Source organism: Kogia breviceps, chromosome 1 (assembly GCF_026419965.1).
Source record: "Kogia breviceps isolate mKogBre1 chromosome 1, mKogBre1 haplotype 1, whole genome shotgun sequence".
Taxonomy (NCBI): Eukaryota; Metazoa; Chordata; class Mammalia; order Artiodactyla; family Physeteridae; genus Kogia; species Kogia breviceps.
The window spans coordinates 41439945-41457500 of NC_081310.1; the positions used below are offsets into that span (position 1 = coordinate 41439945).

General features: G+C 47.9%; 1 protein-coding gene across 1 annotated transcript in view; it reads right to left on the minus strand.

Annotated features, from left to right (window-relative positions):
• CACNA1E (calcium voltage-gated channel subunit alpha1 E) overlaps positions 1-17556 on the minus strand; it is a 396248-nt gene that overhangs the window by 52739 nt on the left and 325953 nt on the right. The window contains exons 23-27 of the mRNA XM_059068042.2: positions 17023-17336; positions 14836-14980; positions 13531-13660; positions 12780-12839; positions 11943-12049 (exon numbers count right to left, since the gene is read on the minus strand). Of these exons, the coding sequence (XP_058924025.2) occupies positions 11943-12049; positions 12780-12839; positions 13531-13660; positions 14836-14980; positions 17023-17336 (756 nt within the window). The remainder of the gene's footprint in view (positions 1-11942; positions 12050-12779; positions 12840-13530; positions 13661-14835; positions 14981-17022; positions 17337-17556) is intronic.

Genomic DNA, 17556 nt, shown 5'->3' on the forward strand with positions numbered 1-17556 from the left:
ATTCATATAACAGCACTGATGGAGTCCTTAATAAATGTCTGGCACTATTCTAAGTACTGACTACACAGTTGTGAACAAAAAAAATGAGGTCCCTCCCTAATCTAGGAGGGAAGACAGGTCTTAAATAAACAAGCAAAGAAATGAAGGTATAATTGCAAGCTAAATGCTTGGGAAAGATGGAATCATTTGATTGAAAATTTTGCCAGAACAACTACATAGGTCACCATCTATTCCCCAGGCTACATTCATCTTTAGCAAAAGCTCAGGGAGAATCTTCCAAATCCTTGAAATGAGAGAACAAAGTGGGATCAGTGGATGGACAGGTGGTCCAGGCTTTCACCTTCCATTAGCCCAGGTCCTTAACCCCAAGACCTTTATATCCAGTAGAGTCTAAATGGGTTCATACTCACAGATGCCCATTGTATTGAAGGAAAGTTCAATAACTTTTTCTCCTCCTACACACCCAGATAAAGGACAGAATTTGCTCTCTACAATTAATTTTGTCCCAGGATCCTAGTAAAATGTCATGCTATGGAACAAAGGGAATCTCTGACGTGTGTGTGTGTGTGTGTGTGTGTGTGTGTGTGTGTGTGTGTGTGTGTCGTGGTTTGGGAAGTGGAATTCTTCGATGGTACACTCTGATCTTAACAGCTGACTGTGGTTGCCAAACTACTGGGCTATTAGTCCCATTCTGACTCCTATAGAGTTGAGCCAAGGATAGTAATCAGACACAGGCCAAAAGTAAAATAAAGATTAGTCATTGCTCTGCACATCTTTCAAACAAGTCTGTAGAAGAGCCACTGAAAAGCTAGGATTTTGAGTGGCTGCAAAAAAGCATGCTTGGGTTCTCAGTTTTGATAACATACATTCAGTATGAACTTGAAAACTGTCATTTGAAATGAAAGGAATACTGGCTAACAAAGCCACAGGGTCAGTAAAAGCATCAACAACGTAGTCCCCATTAATTAAAATATATCATAAATTTAACATGGTCTAGGCTAAACTACCTCTCCCAAATCCCTGCATACAAGAGTCATTTAAGCCATTATCCAAGTCAACAAGATTGCAAGGGAGTGGTTTTATCAAACCAAGAGAACAGACTCTTCAAGTACTTCAATTGTGGCATATTGTTTAAAAAAAATTCATGAGCTTTTTACAGCTCATTTAAATATAATAATTTGATAACACTTTGCTACACTTTGTTACTAAATGTATAAGTAGATTTTTTTTTACACTGCCTTGCTAATTGGTGAAATTTTATCAGGTTTAAAATTGTCTCTAGAAGTTTTAGCCACAGCAATCAGAGAAGAAAAAGAAATAAAAGGAATCCAGATCGGAAAAGAAGAAGTAAAGCTGTCACTGTTTGCAGATGACATGATACTATATATAGAGAATCCTAAAGATGCTACCAGAAAACTACTAGAGCTAATCAATGAATTTGGTAAAGTTGCATGATACAAAATTAATGCCCAGAAATTTCTTGCATTCCTATACACTAAAGATGACAAATCTGAAAGAGTAATTAAGGAAACACTCTCATTTACCATTGCAACAAAAAGAATAAAATACCTAGGAATAAACCAACCTAAGGAGACAAAAGACCTGTATGCAGAAAATTATAAGACACTGATGAAAGAAATTAAAGATCATACAAATAGATGGAGAAATATACCATGTTCTTGGATTGGAAGAATCAACATTGTGAAAATGACTCTACTACCCAAAGCAATCTACAGATCGATGCAATCCCTATCAAACTACCAATGGCATTTTTCACAGAACTAGAACCAAAAATTTCACAATTTGTATGGAAACACAAAAGACACCCAATAGCCAAAGCAATCTTGAGAAAGAAAAACAGAGCTGGAGGAATCAGGCTCCCAGACTTCAGACTATACTACAAAGCTACAGTAATCAAGACAGTATGGTACTGGCACAAAAACAGAAATATAGATCAATGGAACAGGATAAAGCCCAGAGATAAACCCATGCACATATGGTCACCTTATTTTTGATAAAGAAGGCAAGACTATACAGTGGAGAAAAGACAGCCTCTTCAATAAGTGGTGCTGGGAAAACTGGACAGCTACATGTAAAAGAATGACATTAGAACACTCCCTAACACCATACACAAAAATAAACTCAAAATGGATTAAAGACCTAAATGTAAGGCCAAACACTATAAAACTCTTAGAGGAAAACATAGGCAGAACATTCTATGACATAAATCACAGTGAGAGGGGTTCCCTGGTGGCACAGTGGTTGAGAGTCCGCCTGCCGATGCAGGGGACACGGGTTCGTGCCCTGGTCCGGGAAGATCCCACATGCCGTGGAGCGGCAGGGCCCGTGAGCCATGGCCGCTGAGCCTGCGTGTCCGGAGCCTGTGCTCCGCAACGGGAGAGGCCACAACAGTGAGAGGCCCGGGTACTGCAAAAAAAAAAAAAAAAAAAATCACAGCAAGATCCTTTTTGACCCACCTCCTAGAGAAATGGAAATAAAAACAAAAATAAATAAATGGGACCTAATGAAACTTAAAAGCTTTTGCACAGAAAGGAAACCATAAACAAGACGAAAAGACAACCCTCAGGATAGGAGAAAATATTTGCAAATGAAGCAACTGACAAAGAATTAATCTCCGAAATATACAAGCAGCTCATGCACCTCAATACCAAAAAAACAAATAACCCAATCCAAAAATGGTCAGAAGACCTAAATAGACATTTCTCCAAAGAAGATATACAGATTGCCAACAAACACATGAAAGGATGCTCAACATCGCTAATCATTAGAGAACTGCAAATCAAAACTACAATGAGGTTATCACCTCACACCGGTCAGAATGGCCATGATCCAAAAATCTACAAACAATAAATGCTGGAGAGGGTGTGGAGAAAAGGGAACCCTCTTGCACTGTTGGTGCAAATGTAAATTGATACAGTCACTATGAAGAACAGTATGGAGGTTCCTTAAAAAACTAAAAATAGAACTACCATATGACTCAGCAAGCCCACTACTGGGCATAAACCTTGAGAAAACCATAATTCAAAAACAGTCATGTACCACAATGTTCACTGCAGCTCTATATACAATAGCCAGGACATGGAAGCAACCTAAGTGTCCATCAACAGATGAATGGATAAAGAAGATGTGGCACACGTATACAACGGAATATTACTCAGCCATAAAAAGGAACGAAATTGAGTTATTTGTAGTGAGGTGGATGGACCTAGAGTCTGTCATACAGAGTGAAGCAAGTCAGAAAGAGAAAAATAAATACCGTATGCTAACACATATATATGGAATCTAAAAAAAAAAAAAAAGGTTCTGAAGAACGTAGGGGCAGGACAGGAATAAAGATGCAGACACAGAGAATGGACTTGAGGACACGGGGAGAGGGAAGGGTAAGCTGGGACAAAGTGAGAGAGTGCCATGGACTTATATATACTACCAAATGTAAAATAGATAGCTAGTGGGAAGCAGCCACATAGCACAGGGAGATCAGCTCAGTGCTTTGTGACCACCTAGAGGGGTGGGATAGGGAGGGTGGGACGGAAACACAGGAGGGAAGAGATATGGGGATATATGTATACATATAGCTGATTCACTTTGTCATAAAGCACAAAGTAACACACCATTATAAAGCAATTATACTCCAATAAAGATGTTAAAAAAATTCATTAATTAAAAAAATTGACTCCAATGTTAAAATCTGAGGTTAATTTCACATGCGAGTATGTACTGGCCCTACTTTAATTGGGGCTCAATTGGGCTAGCCATTTTCCCATTTATTTCCTACTTATTTGTTAAGTTCCTGGCTGCTCTCCAAAAAAAAAAAAAATTGCCACATTTCTCTTATGTCTCATCAGTAAAAGATGAGAATCTTCCAGCTCAGTTGTCAAGCTGCCCTTCAGATCTTTCATGTGTAATCACTCATCATTCCCTGTAATCTTGCTTTTCATCTTCTATGTCCCCCCTTTCTCAAAGGATGTGCTTTCAAATTGATTTCTGCTAGGAACTGACTCTCCTTCCATGGTGGGAGGCGTGTGCTGGGGGGCAGAGCCAGAACATCAGTTTCTGAACAGTCCTTCCCTCTTTTAAGTGGAATGGTCTTCTTCTTCCCTTCCCCATGAGCCCAGGAGGGAACAGCACAGGGATTTTAAGGAATCTCTTGCATTGGAGGAATAGACAGGCTTGCTGGAATGTAAAGGGGGTGGCGGGGTTATGCTGTGAGGAGCCTTGAACCTTGCTAAAGTGTCTGGACTATTATTTAGTAGTCAATAATAACTATCACTTATTATGTACTTACTAAGTGTTTGGCACTATACTGGACACAATATATTTTACCTTAGTTAATTCTCATAAGACCAAAATAGAGGGGTTTTTTTTGTTTGTTTGGTTGGTTTTTTGCGGTACGCGGGCCTCTAACTGTTGCCGTGGCCTCTCCCGTTGTGGAGCACAGGCTCCGGACGCGCAGGCACAGCGGCCATGGCTCACCGGCCCAGCCGCTCCACGGCACGTGGGATCTTCCCGAACCGGGGCACGATACCCATGTCCCCTGCATCGGCAGGCGGACTCTCAACCACTGCGCCACCAGGGAAGCCCTAGAGTTATTTTTATTTTTTACTTACAGATGAGCAAGTAGAAGTTCAGAGAGTTAAGGTAGCTAATAATTAACGGTGCTAAGTTTACCTGACTCTGAAACCCAGGCTCTTATTTATGACGTTACAATGCCTTTCCACGTGGGAACAAATGGAGGGTTTTAACCAAAGAAGGAAATGGCAAAAGAAACGAGCAGTTCCTGAGCTCAAATACTGAGCCATCTATCCTAGTCTTCTTCATCAGTCTAGGGCCTGTGAGGGTTCATGGGAAGAAAAAGATACAGATGGAACAGCAAGATTGACAAAGTCAGGGATGCCTTCTCCATTTGGTCCATAGGTCTTGTCTGTTTCCAGGCAGAGACAGAGGATATGTGGGATAAGGAGAAATCCATACCAGGCCACTACTTTTGAGTTTACAGAGGTTAATGACTTGGAACTAAGTTGAACATCAGAGGTAGAAGGGGGCTTAATGTAATGGAGAAAGCCCTGAACTTGAAATCAAAATGATCAGTTGTTTAAGAACTGGCTTTGCTACTTACTAGTCAAAAGAGTCAAACTAGTCAAACCTCAGGTGATCCGTTTCTCAACTGTGAAATAAGACTGTAGAGTGACAAATGAAATAAAGGGTGTGAAAGCACTTTACAAATTCTGAAGCCCCATGGAAGTGAGGAGGAAGTTTCCCCCTTCGCATTGGCCCTGCTTGTCTCTGGAAACCGAACTCTCTAGGCAAGGCTAGTTCATCTGCACGAAGAATCTAAATCCAGCACTTTGACCTTGTCACTGCTTGGCTGCTGCCATTTGGGGATTATTTCTCTTCCTGACCCATACCTCAGCATCTCTTGGGATCACCCAGGGGCCATAAATCCTTTGGGACTCTGCCATCTTTGCTCTGTGACCAGAGCACTAGTTCTATGCTAAGCGGTTAGCGCGTAATCCTTTTCTTCTTGCATATGGACTTCAACAAACTCCCTGTAACACACTCATCATTGCCTTTGCAAAGTTTCTCCTTTGCAAAACTCGAGCACTATACTCTTACTGGAAGATATTTTTGTCCAAGCACTGGGAAGCAGCAAGATAGCAAAGCATTCTATCGCCTAGCAGTTCTGTTGCTCATTCTGGTGAACAGTGACCTGATTTGTCTTGCTTCTTAGTCTTCCTAATCTAAACGTACCCCAAGACCCCTCATCTGCTGATCTTTTTAAGAAGACCTTCATAGCAGCTGAAGTCCAGCCCATCCACTCCCCCAGCTGGAGACTAACTCATAATGCTAGCCTGTGCCTCTATGAGTGTGGATTAAGCAGACGGCTGGCAGGTCACATGATCTGAGCAGATACTTCCCAAGTCTCATCATGAAATCTTCTGACCCAAATTACTCTAAAACCTACTTTTAAACCTGGAAGGCACTGTGATGAGTTTCTACTAATCCTGCAGAACTGGGCTCTTCCCACAGCTGTGAAGCCTCACCTTTCTGCGCCGGGTGCTTTTACATCTGAGTCTCGTTAGCCGAATTGTCAATTATCACGTGGACTGGACCATTTCATTTTGCTTGGTTCTGTGGCCAAAGGCTGAGATCCTATTTACAACCAACCATCTCCCCAATTTGTGCTTATTAATAAAGAGAAATATTAAGATGTTCTCACTCACTGTCTCTATGTGATAAAGGTCCCCAAGCGCACATTCTACAGCGGGTTCCCCAGCAGCACCAAGGGCATTTGTCACAGAATGCATTTTCCAGTGTTCATCAAAAAACATGCATGCTGGGGCTTAAAGACAAGAACAGGTAGACTGGGAACTTCTGTCTTTCTTTTAGACACTTCCTTCGTGTGGCTGCCACTACGACCCTCCTTTTTCCCTCCCAAACCCTGTTCGCAAGGCAGCTAGGGTGTAAAATACAGCAGTGGGAATCCCAAGAGTCCATGGACATGAATCACCTTTAGTGTCCCTGCTGGGGTCCAAAGTCAGATAAAGTCACTCTTGGGGTGACTCTTAAGGCTGGAGTCTCAAGCAACGACATCCTTCTATCTGCTCCCAGCTGGAAATTTCCAATTCCAGCTCAGCTGGCATCCTAAATCCTAAATCCACAGTTAATGGGCTACCTGACGGCTAAATTTAATTTTAATCCTTCATTCTCTTCCACAGAGCAGTGGAACTGGATGTACTGTCTGGCTCAGTGGTAATTGGGTCTTCTTTGCATGAAGCAGGACTCTGTCCACCCTTCTTCCCCCTACAAGATTAATGAGTAGTCATAGCTTCCTGTGGGAGACACCCCTCTCACTTTTAAAAGAATGGGGGCTGTCAAGAAAGAAGCCCCAAAGGCAAAACTTGAGGTTTGAGGGGACTGCCTCAGACACAGGCAGACAGCAAAGGACGGGAGAAAGGGTCAGGCAGGTGTAAGGTGAAATGTCAGTTCTATTATTACCAAGCTCCGCTGAGTGTGAACACGTACCAGCATTTCAGTTCTCAGCTGTTGTCACTCCTTTCTCATGTATGCACACTCCCACCTTCACAAACACAAAGCCTCAAATGCAAAACCAGAACCAGAGTACCATTTGCAAGTCTAAAATTGTCTGTGCTTGTGTATTTCGCTGAATGAATTCAGAACCAGCTCTGCTGCTGTGGCTGGTTCTGAATGCGTTCAAAAGACCTTATCCATCTTAGAGACTAGGGCAGACTGTCAAGTGTCAGGAAAGTGACATACTTCAATGAAAAAGAATGTATTAAAAGCTAACGTGGGAATTGCGGTTCCTTCTGGCATCAAGAGGCGACTGACTCATGCTTCTCTTCTCTGGCTAAGGACTGAATAATGAAAGGCCAAGTGCAGCTGTGATCCAGATCCCCTGCATGCCAGGCAGTCCTGACCTTACCTCGTGCCCTGCTATGATGGAAAATGGTAACGGGAAGCTTTGGCGTCAGCTGCCTGGGAGCCTGCATGACTCTGACTGATGTACACACCCATGCTGGGGAGGAGGTGGGAGCTGAATTGCTAGTTAATTTTCTTTTTAACTGTTTGTGTTGAGAAGCCATCATAAGCTGCGAATTTACTATTTAGAATCCAACCCAGGACAGCTCACCTGGTGACTTGACTTGAGCTGGTCAAGTAACATGTTGATGAGCAGGAGGGAGGGGCCTGGGCTGGAGCGCAGGCTCACACCCTTCCCGTCCTCCCCTGCGGTCCCTACTGAGGTGCTGGCCCGGCCCCGCCCACCTGCCTGCCAGAAGCCCTTCACTAAACATGGAAGACAGGAAGCCTGAGGGCCAGACAGCATCGCCATCAATAGGCAGGATCCCATAAGGTTCATGTACTCCACCTGCACAGTGGACACATGACCCCCCTACAAGGCAGCCGACTCTGGGGGGTGCCCCAAAGTGAGGGGGTGTGTCCAATGTGCAGATACCCAGAAATGCCAAGGCTGGAGCCATCTCTGCTTTCCCACCCAGCAGACCGGGAAGCAGAAGTGATGGCAACAGGGTGTGAGAAAAGTGGGAAAAGCAGTTTCTGGTCTTTCAGAGGACAATAATTATCAAACAGAAGAATCTCTCTTTTTCAAATAGAAAAAGATAAAAGAGAAAGGTTTCACAGGCCCAGTCACTCACCAGACTTTTCTTGAAACCACAGAGAGGAAAAGGCACAGTCAGGATATTTATAGTTGGCAAACACTCTGTGTCCCCACGTGGCCCAGAAAGCGGGCTGTTGTGAGGGCAGGTAGGGATGAGGGAGAGCTGTAGCCACAACCTCTGTCAAAACTCTGCCCCCCTCTACACAGGTATCGGGCTTACAGAGGGAGACCTGAGTGTTCTTATAAATGCTTTATAACGGAAACGTGGGCTCGGAAGAACAGGAAGGGTGCGATACAGGTATCTTTCCATTTATTTTCTTATCCCTTGCTATGCCCACACTCGGAAAATAAACCTCCTTCCCCTCCTCCTCAAAAGTCAATAAAGTGCCCCCATGGAATCTGTCGAGTTAACATGATAAAGAATCCCTTCACTTCACATATGCAGCTATAAAGAGAGATCCCCTTTCAGCCAATACATAAACAACATACATGCGCCTAGGAAATATACATGATGGCAGGTGCAGACCGCTGCCGCAGAAGGGCTCAGCCTTCTCTGAGAATTCAGCTAGAGGCCATTTTCCACCTCATTTGGGGTGTTGCTCCTGGGACTTGGGCTGGGTTCTGAGAAGGCTCGGGCTGCCAGTGGTGGAAGAGACACCAAGTCACTTCTGATTTCTGAGGAGCCACGGAAAGGTATGACCGTGACAATCACCATGAGTTCTGCTCAAATTGAGCAATAACCTTTGCAGAAGTCTCAGTAAAACAAGGTTCAGTTTCAAGGAGAGAGAGAGAGATAGGGCAGGAGTAAGGTTATATGAATGGTGGACATTCTTAGGGGCAAAAATATGGGATATGACAACGAAAGTTGTATCCACAGGGAGGGAGGTCCTTGACAAGCCTACAGAAAAACTCACATGTGGTTCTCTTGGCCTGAGCCCCTGACCGCAGCCCCGCAGGGGGACTAGGCCTTATTCCGATGTCAAGCCCTTTCAGGCCAGGCCCTTGCTTTGCTGGCAGGGGAAACCCTGGCTAACCCTACCAAAGTGATGGGAGAGCTGAATTCTCTGTGCCCTTAATGAGGAAAGGGAGAGAAAGGAGTTGGAAAGCATGAGCATACGAGCAAGAGAAAGCATTACCTGGACCTTGGCAAAACGTGATGAAGGCCAGAGGAGGGGGGTGTGAGCCTGTCCCATGAGCAGGAGGAAGGGGAGAGGAAATGTGCACGGCAAGCTTAGAATGATGCTAACAAAAGAGAGAGTGTGGATGGAGAAGGATGAGCAAGTACCACTTACATTTTGGAGAGAAATGAATAAAAAGCTCAAGAAGTGAAATCACTAAAAGCAAGCCATGGATCATAACGCTCAATCCATCACAATACGCGTGGACCCCAGAACCAGGGGATTTCTGGGATACCCTGCACTGTATCTGGTCTGAGGACCAACAGAGAGGCTTCGGCTCCAGGGCTGTTAAGGCTTCCCCCCGCCACAAACACCAGAGCTACCACTGCCATGTTTCAAAGGGCACAAAGAAGGAACAAGACAGAGGACAACCCTCCAGCCCGTCGTCACTGCTCTGGATCTGAGGAGACACAGCTGGACTGTGGACAGGGGGCAGGCATGCAGAGGCTTCCTTTAACACACACTTCCTTCCCACTGGCACCAACACAGGCCAGGTGTGTGTGCACAACAAACAAGTCTTGGAAACCAGCCTGCGTTCAACTTTTTGTGTACGTTATGTCTCAACACACATTTTGTTCCATATTCGGATTTCATGATGTGATGGAGAATCGTAAGGAAGGGAATTCACGTTTACTGATCTCTCACACTGGGTCAGGCTCTGGGCTAAGCCCTCGACACACATTATTTTGTCTCCATGTCAGAGATGAGAAACGGAGGTTAAGAGGTGTTAATACTTTGCTATGTTGCTCTAGGCCATGAAACTGGTAAGTGGAGGAGCTGGGCCTTCCTGACTCCACAGCCCACTCCCCTTCCTCCCACTCTGCCCTGTGACCCCAATGAACTCCGTTCTTCCTCAAGATGAGGTGGCTCCTTTCCCATATGTTCCTCTCTCCTTGTCCTTTATTTCTTCAAAGAGAGACAACGTATTTTACTGAGATCAAAGTAAGGGAGAAGAACAATATGGTGAACAATGTACACAAATGAGTTGGTAAAATGAGACGGGAACTTGACTTAAAAAACTCAAGGGTTAAGATTTATCTCTAACATAAAAAGGTGGACCTCCTTAGGATGAAGGCAGACTTTGGTGCTTCTTTCCTTGAAGGAGGAGGAAGAGGAGCTGGGAGTCCCCTTACTAGAGCCAGAGTTGCCTTTGTTTTTATCTTGCTATGAGAGTCCATACAGGGACCAGATGCTTGGAAAAATGTCATACTTTTGTGAAATCTCCTTGGGAACAGTTCAGAAACGTCTGATAGGAGGTTTCCTTGTGAGGGGCACAGGTGACTCCACGTGACTCTAATGGGGTCAATACACTGGTGCACGTAAGGACAAAGGACACTGGAACTGTCCTGACTGCCAGCTCAGGGTCACAAGTCACATTCAGCCTGGTTCTCCTTTGGAGGGTCCCCCATGGCTGGGGCAGCAATGGACACAGTCTACTTCCAGGTTCTGGGAGGTCTCAAATTCTTAGCATAGCTGGGGACCTTTCATCTCTCCTCCCACTCTTGGCCACCTGAGGAACATTCCTTCTTAACTCTTACCCCATTTCTTTCTCTGCCAGACGGATAGGGACAGAAGCGGACAGTGTCTGGGGAGGAGGTGGGACAGACGATCCCTACATGACCACTTGGATCTGGGAAGGTCAAGCCTATGGAGGTGTTTTGCTCCTACCCTTCTGTAGCTGTCATCAATGACAGAAGCTCCCCAATGCTTCCCTTGTGCCCCATCGCACAGTGTAGGCCGTCTTGCCTAGAAGACTTGGCTTTCTCTAGTACTCAGAAGGCTGGAGGGCATTCTACTGTGCCATGCGGCAAAGGGTGAAGCTGCTCCGACAGTGGAACAAGGTACAGGCAGAACCCAGAAGGCTGTCATTCATCTTCTGGGGCCCTCTACCTACCAGCTTAGGGAAAATGCTCTGACAATATGTCTACTTCCTAGCTACACCCTGGAGGGCTAGGAAACCCCTTCCCTGGATCAGTGTTCAGAAAAAAAAAAAAAAAAAAAAAATCCCCCTAATGTAATAAACATGGTTAGTCACCTGCATGGTTTAAGACGGTTTTCCTAAGTGTGTTACCGAGGAAAGTTGGGAAAGTCTTTCCTTCTGGAGTTCATCGTATTAACATGCTTCTTATGTCCTTGGACTAGCTCTGGTATATTTCTGCTCATGAGCAGAGGATATCCCCACAGCCAGGATTCAGTGATTCTCCAGCTCTGCTCTACCCGCTGCATTCTTCTTTCAAGCTGATCCTTGGTTTGACAGAGTCAAAAAATGAAAGGTACCTCAACTGTCCCTGGGTCCCGCGCTGAGCCCACGGGGGCACGCAGGTGAGTGCCTGCCCAGGCTCACTCGTCTCGAAGGGAGGAATGCCAAGGCCTTTGACTTCTCCCTAGAGACTTGCTCTGCTTCTCCTTCACCAGTCCCATGACTCAGGGCGTGTGAGCTGAGGCTGTAAGGCTCTCAGGAGCTCTGTCGAGGGGCAACTGGGAAGCAGACTCCCAGGGCAGCGTTCATGGGCACCGCTGAGTGAACTGGCCCTGGAGAAGCCCTCAAATCAGCCGTCTCAGGAAGGAGGGAGGGAAGGGAGTTGAACGAGAAAAAAAGAGTCACTTACGCCAGAGCAAAGGCCACCAATGCACCAACCACCACCACAAAGTCGAGGATGTTCCACAGGTCTCGGAAGTAGGACCCATCCTGCAGGATCAAGCCCTGGTCTATCATCTGCAGGAGGAGGATGGGAACAGCCACCAATGAGCCCAGGAGGTGCCGGTCATACGTGCCCTGAGCTCTGGGCTCCCCATGGCAATGCCCCCGCTGCCATTGCCTCTGAAATAGCAACCCCACACAGGGACCCAAGGAGCAGGAGGACAGGTCCCACAGGCTCTGTCCACCTAACTGTGAGGCCCAAGGCCCTTCTCATAGCCACCAGGGTTCACTTAGACTCCCTGGCTCCTCGAAAGCCGCCACATCCCTCCTTACATTAGTGGCTCAGAGCCCCAGGCATCGCCACATATGCGCAGATGAGAAAAATCTCAGATGGGTGAGACTGCGAATGAGATGGTAACATGGGGTGTTATGGTGGCAGGCCAGGAAGACATCCCTACCTAACCCTCTGCCTTGGCAGGTACCCAGGCTCAAACCAGGAAGCGTGTTGGGGAGGTGAGAACAGTCCCCACGCCTGGAGCACCTCTCCTGCCTGCCTGAGAGGGGGCCTGCCTTCTCCCCGGGCCATGGCCACAGGTCTGCACCAGTCTAAACAGATCCCCGCAGTCAGGTCCTGCTACGACAGACCTCGCTGGGATCTGAGGCCGGAGGAGGGGTCAGTAGAGGTACCGCCGAGGTTCTGTCATTGATCAGGAGGTGACAGTCCTGGGGAAGGGCACCAGACTAGAGAGGCAGACAGGTGGCCCATCCAAGCCCCAGAGCCCAGGTTTGCTCTAGAGGCTCTTACCTTTATAACCATCTCAAAGGTGAAGACGCCAGTGAAAACATAGTCAAAATACCTCAGCACCTGTAAGACACATAAGGTAGAGACCACCAGGCTACACACACCCCTCAAACACGGGCTCTCCTGCACGCCCACCCCAAGCCCCGCTCATTTCTACCCTGAAACAGAAGCTCGGAGTTGTAACTGCTAATCAGATGCAGGGAAGAGAGGAACCGTGGATACTGCTGGGGCCCTGTGACCCGCCGGCCAGTCCCTGGCCCTTCCCTCCCCTGTGGTCAGAACTTAATGTCTTGGGTCCAAATTGCCCACAGATCTCTCCCTCCCTGGGATCCTTGTCCGTTCCAATCCTCCCCACCCTCTTGACCCCACCCTGGCCCTCCAGGAGGTGCCTCAGCTCCCTGGGAGGGGCTGCAGCGCCCCGACGTCACCCACATCACCCATGCCCCTAGGTCAGACCCCACATCCAACCCATGGGTGACTGTAGACCCCCTTTCAAAGCCCTGGCTGGCTCTGGGTGTAAGGCCCGCTGCTGAGCATAGAGGTAAGCAGTGTGGTTAGGGTTGGCATTGGGGGTGGGGATCGGCCTTGAAATGCTTCACGCTTTGCCCTGAGGAATGGGACCAGGCAACCTCTCAAGCCTCTCTCATTCTCCAGGAGCCTTCCTTAGCTCATCTCCAATGTTGGGATGGGAGGGGCTAGGATGAGGTGGTACCAGGGCACGACGGGGGCTGGCAGTCAGCCCCCATGCACCCACTTTGTTGCGCTCCGAGTTGGTTAGGACGGGGTCCTCGGCCGCCAGGGCGATGCTGCTGGCTGCAATCACCAGGAGGATGCACATCTCAAAGTAGCGCAGGTTCACGATGTAGTGGCAGGCCCTGCGGATCCTGTGGGGTGGCGGATGAGCCCGCTGAGCCGGCCCCCCTTCCCTCCCATATTCCCATCTTTCCTCCCCACCCCCACGCACATCAGCCTCTTCCAGACAGCCAGGCCCTGGCCAGAAGAAGCCAGGGGGAGAGCCATTTAATTTCTCAGGCCCCGCCCTTGATTTACAGTCCCGGTTGGGGAAGGTAATCAGATTGGTTAGAGGCTGCAGTACGCAAGCCAAGATACATTATCTGCAAGCACATCTGAGCTGTGGGGAGTACCAGCCAGCACCAGGTGACACACGCTCGGGGCGCTACAAGGTGCCTTCCACTGGGTCTCAATGTCTACTCCCCAACTGTACAGAAACTGGGGCACAGCAAGGAAATCCTAAGAACCAATCAATGTAAGGACAGACCTTGATCCTAAGATGCCTGATGAAAGCAGCAACAGGCTTCCCTGAGCCTCAGGTATTCTGATGAAAGTGACTGTTCTATAGACAGCATCCTGGCCTCGGTTGGCCTGACATCTCTTAGCCCCGGTTCCTTCCTTCCCGGGGCCGTGCCTGAATACTGCCCACATGGTCACTGAAAGCCTTCTCACCTGCCTAGACTCAGAAGCTGGTCTACGTGTACATCTTGCTCCTTTCCAGGGTGGAAGGCAGCTTCTCTTTCACAATTCCATCTTCCCTAAATCTAACCTTCCAGATTCTTCCTCGCCAACCCCATCTCATGCCCTGCCTCTGCTCTGAGGGACACACCCACTTCAAAATTCACACGTAGGGCAGCCAACGGATGACCTAGTTATCCTAGGCTCCCTATTCTCAGCTCTGTCCACCTCTGGAATATTTGGTGACACATCCCAAGTCGATTTCCTTCCTTCTCACCACGTCCCCCCACCCCCCAAACTGCTAACCAGAGAGTAGGTGAAGGGCCCTTTCCTCATGACATTTCTCATTGTGTACTGTCTTAAATTACTCTTTAGACTACGGGCACAGAGTTCCGAGGCCGTTCATCAATTCCATGACTCACCTCAACTAGTGAGCACCCTGGAGGCTTCAGATGTCTGGCCACATTCCAGCAGGAAGGCTCAGGAGGAAGACTGGACCCCCATCCCTCCTTCTCATCACCCCGCCCTGGCTCAAACCATGGCTGTTTACTGCAGCACCAAAGGGAGGTGGCAGTGGAGGGTGTCTTACGGGTTGGTGGTGCTGAAGATGAACATGGAGCTGTGAGGCACCATGGCTTTGCCCGTCTCCCGCTTCTCCTTCTCCACCTCCTCCTCATCCTCTTTGATCTCTGACTCTTTCAAGGGACTGGCTTCTCCATCAGTCTTGCTGCTGACTGCAAGAGGAACGTGTTGAAATCCTCAGAAACCTTGTTACGTGCAGAACGGGTGCCCTTTGTTTTCCACTGGGGATGGGATGGGGGTCATGGGAGAGGGAGCTAGGGTTGTGCCTGGCAAGGCAGCTGAAAACATCGGGGTGTTTGCTAGATTATACTGAGTTAAGCCCTGCTCTCTTCCTAGCTTTACCCCTGCCCTGATTTCAGGTGGTATATCCTTTTTTTTTTTTTACAATATAAATGATAATCATGTTTCCCTGGGTAAAACAGAACGGTTGTTTCTGTTGTAAAGTTTACAAAGTTTATTTCTATCTAAAATCTGGACTCTTTGTATACATTCACTTATGGTAGTTTTCACATCAGTACACCCTGGACGGCATACATTATTATTCCCCTTCTACAGATGGGAAAACTGAAGTTCAGGGAATTCAAGGAGTCAAGGTCATGCAGCTGGTATGGGTTCCCAATTCCCAATTCTTTCTCCTTTCTAAGAAATCACACTGCAATGGAAGATTTTAAGAAAGCATTACTCTGTTTGTGGCTGCCTTTCTGGCTGTGCTTTTCCCTGTCATGATTAACGTAGAAACAAGGATGCAATATTCACACGAAGATAGGTCCATGACTTTATGCCAGGATTGAGAGGATGAAGAAGCAGAGACAGAGTGGGGCTGCTGGACCACTACTCTCTGTTTCCTTACACAAGTCCCAGCGCGGGGTGAGTGGCAGAGAGGATGAGGCTATCAGAGTGGGGCAAAGGAACGTCTCCCCCATTCCCATTCAGTGAAGGCTTCTGCCCTGGAACCTTGTGTAAGTAGCAAACCTCTGAGGTCCTGACCCCTTCCAGGTCCTTCCAAAAGGTAAGTCATCCAAAGTGTCCAAAACCCTCTGATGACACGCTCTTACCTACGACCAAGGACAGGGACTAGCCCCAGAAAGAGAACAGAGGGGGGGTCAAACTTTCTTAATGTTGTGTCTCATAAAGGAGGGCCCCCAGAATTTCATTATTAGAACATAAAATTAAAAAAGACAGCAAAAAAAGGTTGTGAGTCTGAGATCCTGAGACATGCCCACTCAAGTCAACCCCAGGGGCACCGGATATGCGAGATGGCACTTTTTAAAGTCGTACTGGCACTTTGCAGAATAACTCTGAGACATTTTCTTCACTTTGAGAAGGTGATGAAATGGAGACAGAGAAGTGGGAGAGAGAAAAACAGGGAGAGAGGACTGCTCCGTGAAAAGAGAAAAATATGGGGAAAGAAAGAGAGGATAAAAAGCCAGAGTGGAATCCTGTGGTCACGATCCAGTGACGATAAGGTAGAGGGTGGGATAATGCAGAGATGGGTGGGGTGTCAGGGCAGGGATGGGTGTGGGTTAAGTGCTTTCGGGTTGTTTCCATTTAAGGTCTCGCAGGTGAACATCCATTGCCTTCAGGAGCTATGAGAGAAAGTGTGACTAAGAGCTCCTAGGAGAAAAAGAGTAGATAAGAGTAATAGATTCATAAAATGTCAGCACAGGGAAAGATCTCAGAGGTCATCTGGTTTGATGCCCTCACTTCACAGATGATAAACTGAGGCCTCGAGAGACACAAGGTTTAGGAGGTTACACACTGAGCACAGCCAGTGCCGGCCCGAGCCCACCTGCCATCTTCTGTCCCAGCAACGGTCCCCAAAACTGTCAAGTGGCAGAGCACCTGGGGGGTCCCAGAGAATGCCATCAGATATTCATACAGTAAATCAAAGAGCTCAATATACAACTGGGTAAAAAATCACACGTGATCTCTCTGAAGACTCTAGGATGGTCAACAGGGGCCAAAGGCCTAAGGAGGTTTTATGGGCAAAACTTAAGGCTGAGAAAATTCTAACTTATTTTTCTTGCGAACTGGGACAAAACCGCTGCTATGTTTTTTACATGTTGAAGAGCGATTTCATCCCACTGGTGGGGTTTTCCATGCAGCTTTCCAGGGATGACTCCAGAGCCATGACTCCCCCAGCCCCGGGCACAATGGGCAGTGGGGGCGAAGGCGACAGGAACTGCGTTCTCACTGTGCACCACGGTCGAGTCCACCAAGGGGCCCACGTCGGGGATGGCGACGGTGACGCTGGTGCTCTCGGTGGCAGCCTTGTCCGTGTTGGCCGTGACGCAGGAGAGGTCGGGCTCACTCTGGCTGATGACCCGGCCCATGTCCAGCTGCACGTCCCCCAGCAGGGCTTGCTCACTGCTGCCCTCCGGCTCTTGCTCCATCAGCACTGCATCCTTCTCCGCTTCCAGCTCCGGTTGAGGCAGGACGAGGGGTGTGGTGGCCTCGTCGAGTGCTCCTGCCAGCCCGGAGCCTCTGGGCATCATCAGACTATTGGTCCTGTGAAGAGAGGAGGGGGACGCAGCTGGTGCTCAGATCGAGAGGCTGTTCCGCAACGGCTGATACGCCTGGCGAGAGGGAGAAGTGCGGGGAGCCAGAGCAGCCCTGCTGGAGAGCACGTGGCATCCGGTGCCTCCCATCCCACCCAGCCAGGCAGAGGAGCTAAGGTCCACGGGCAGTATCCACTGCCTTTACTCCTATCCATTCATCCACTACCCAC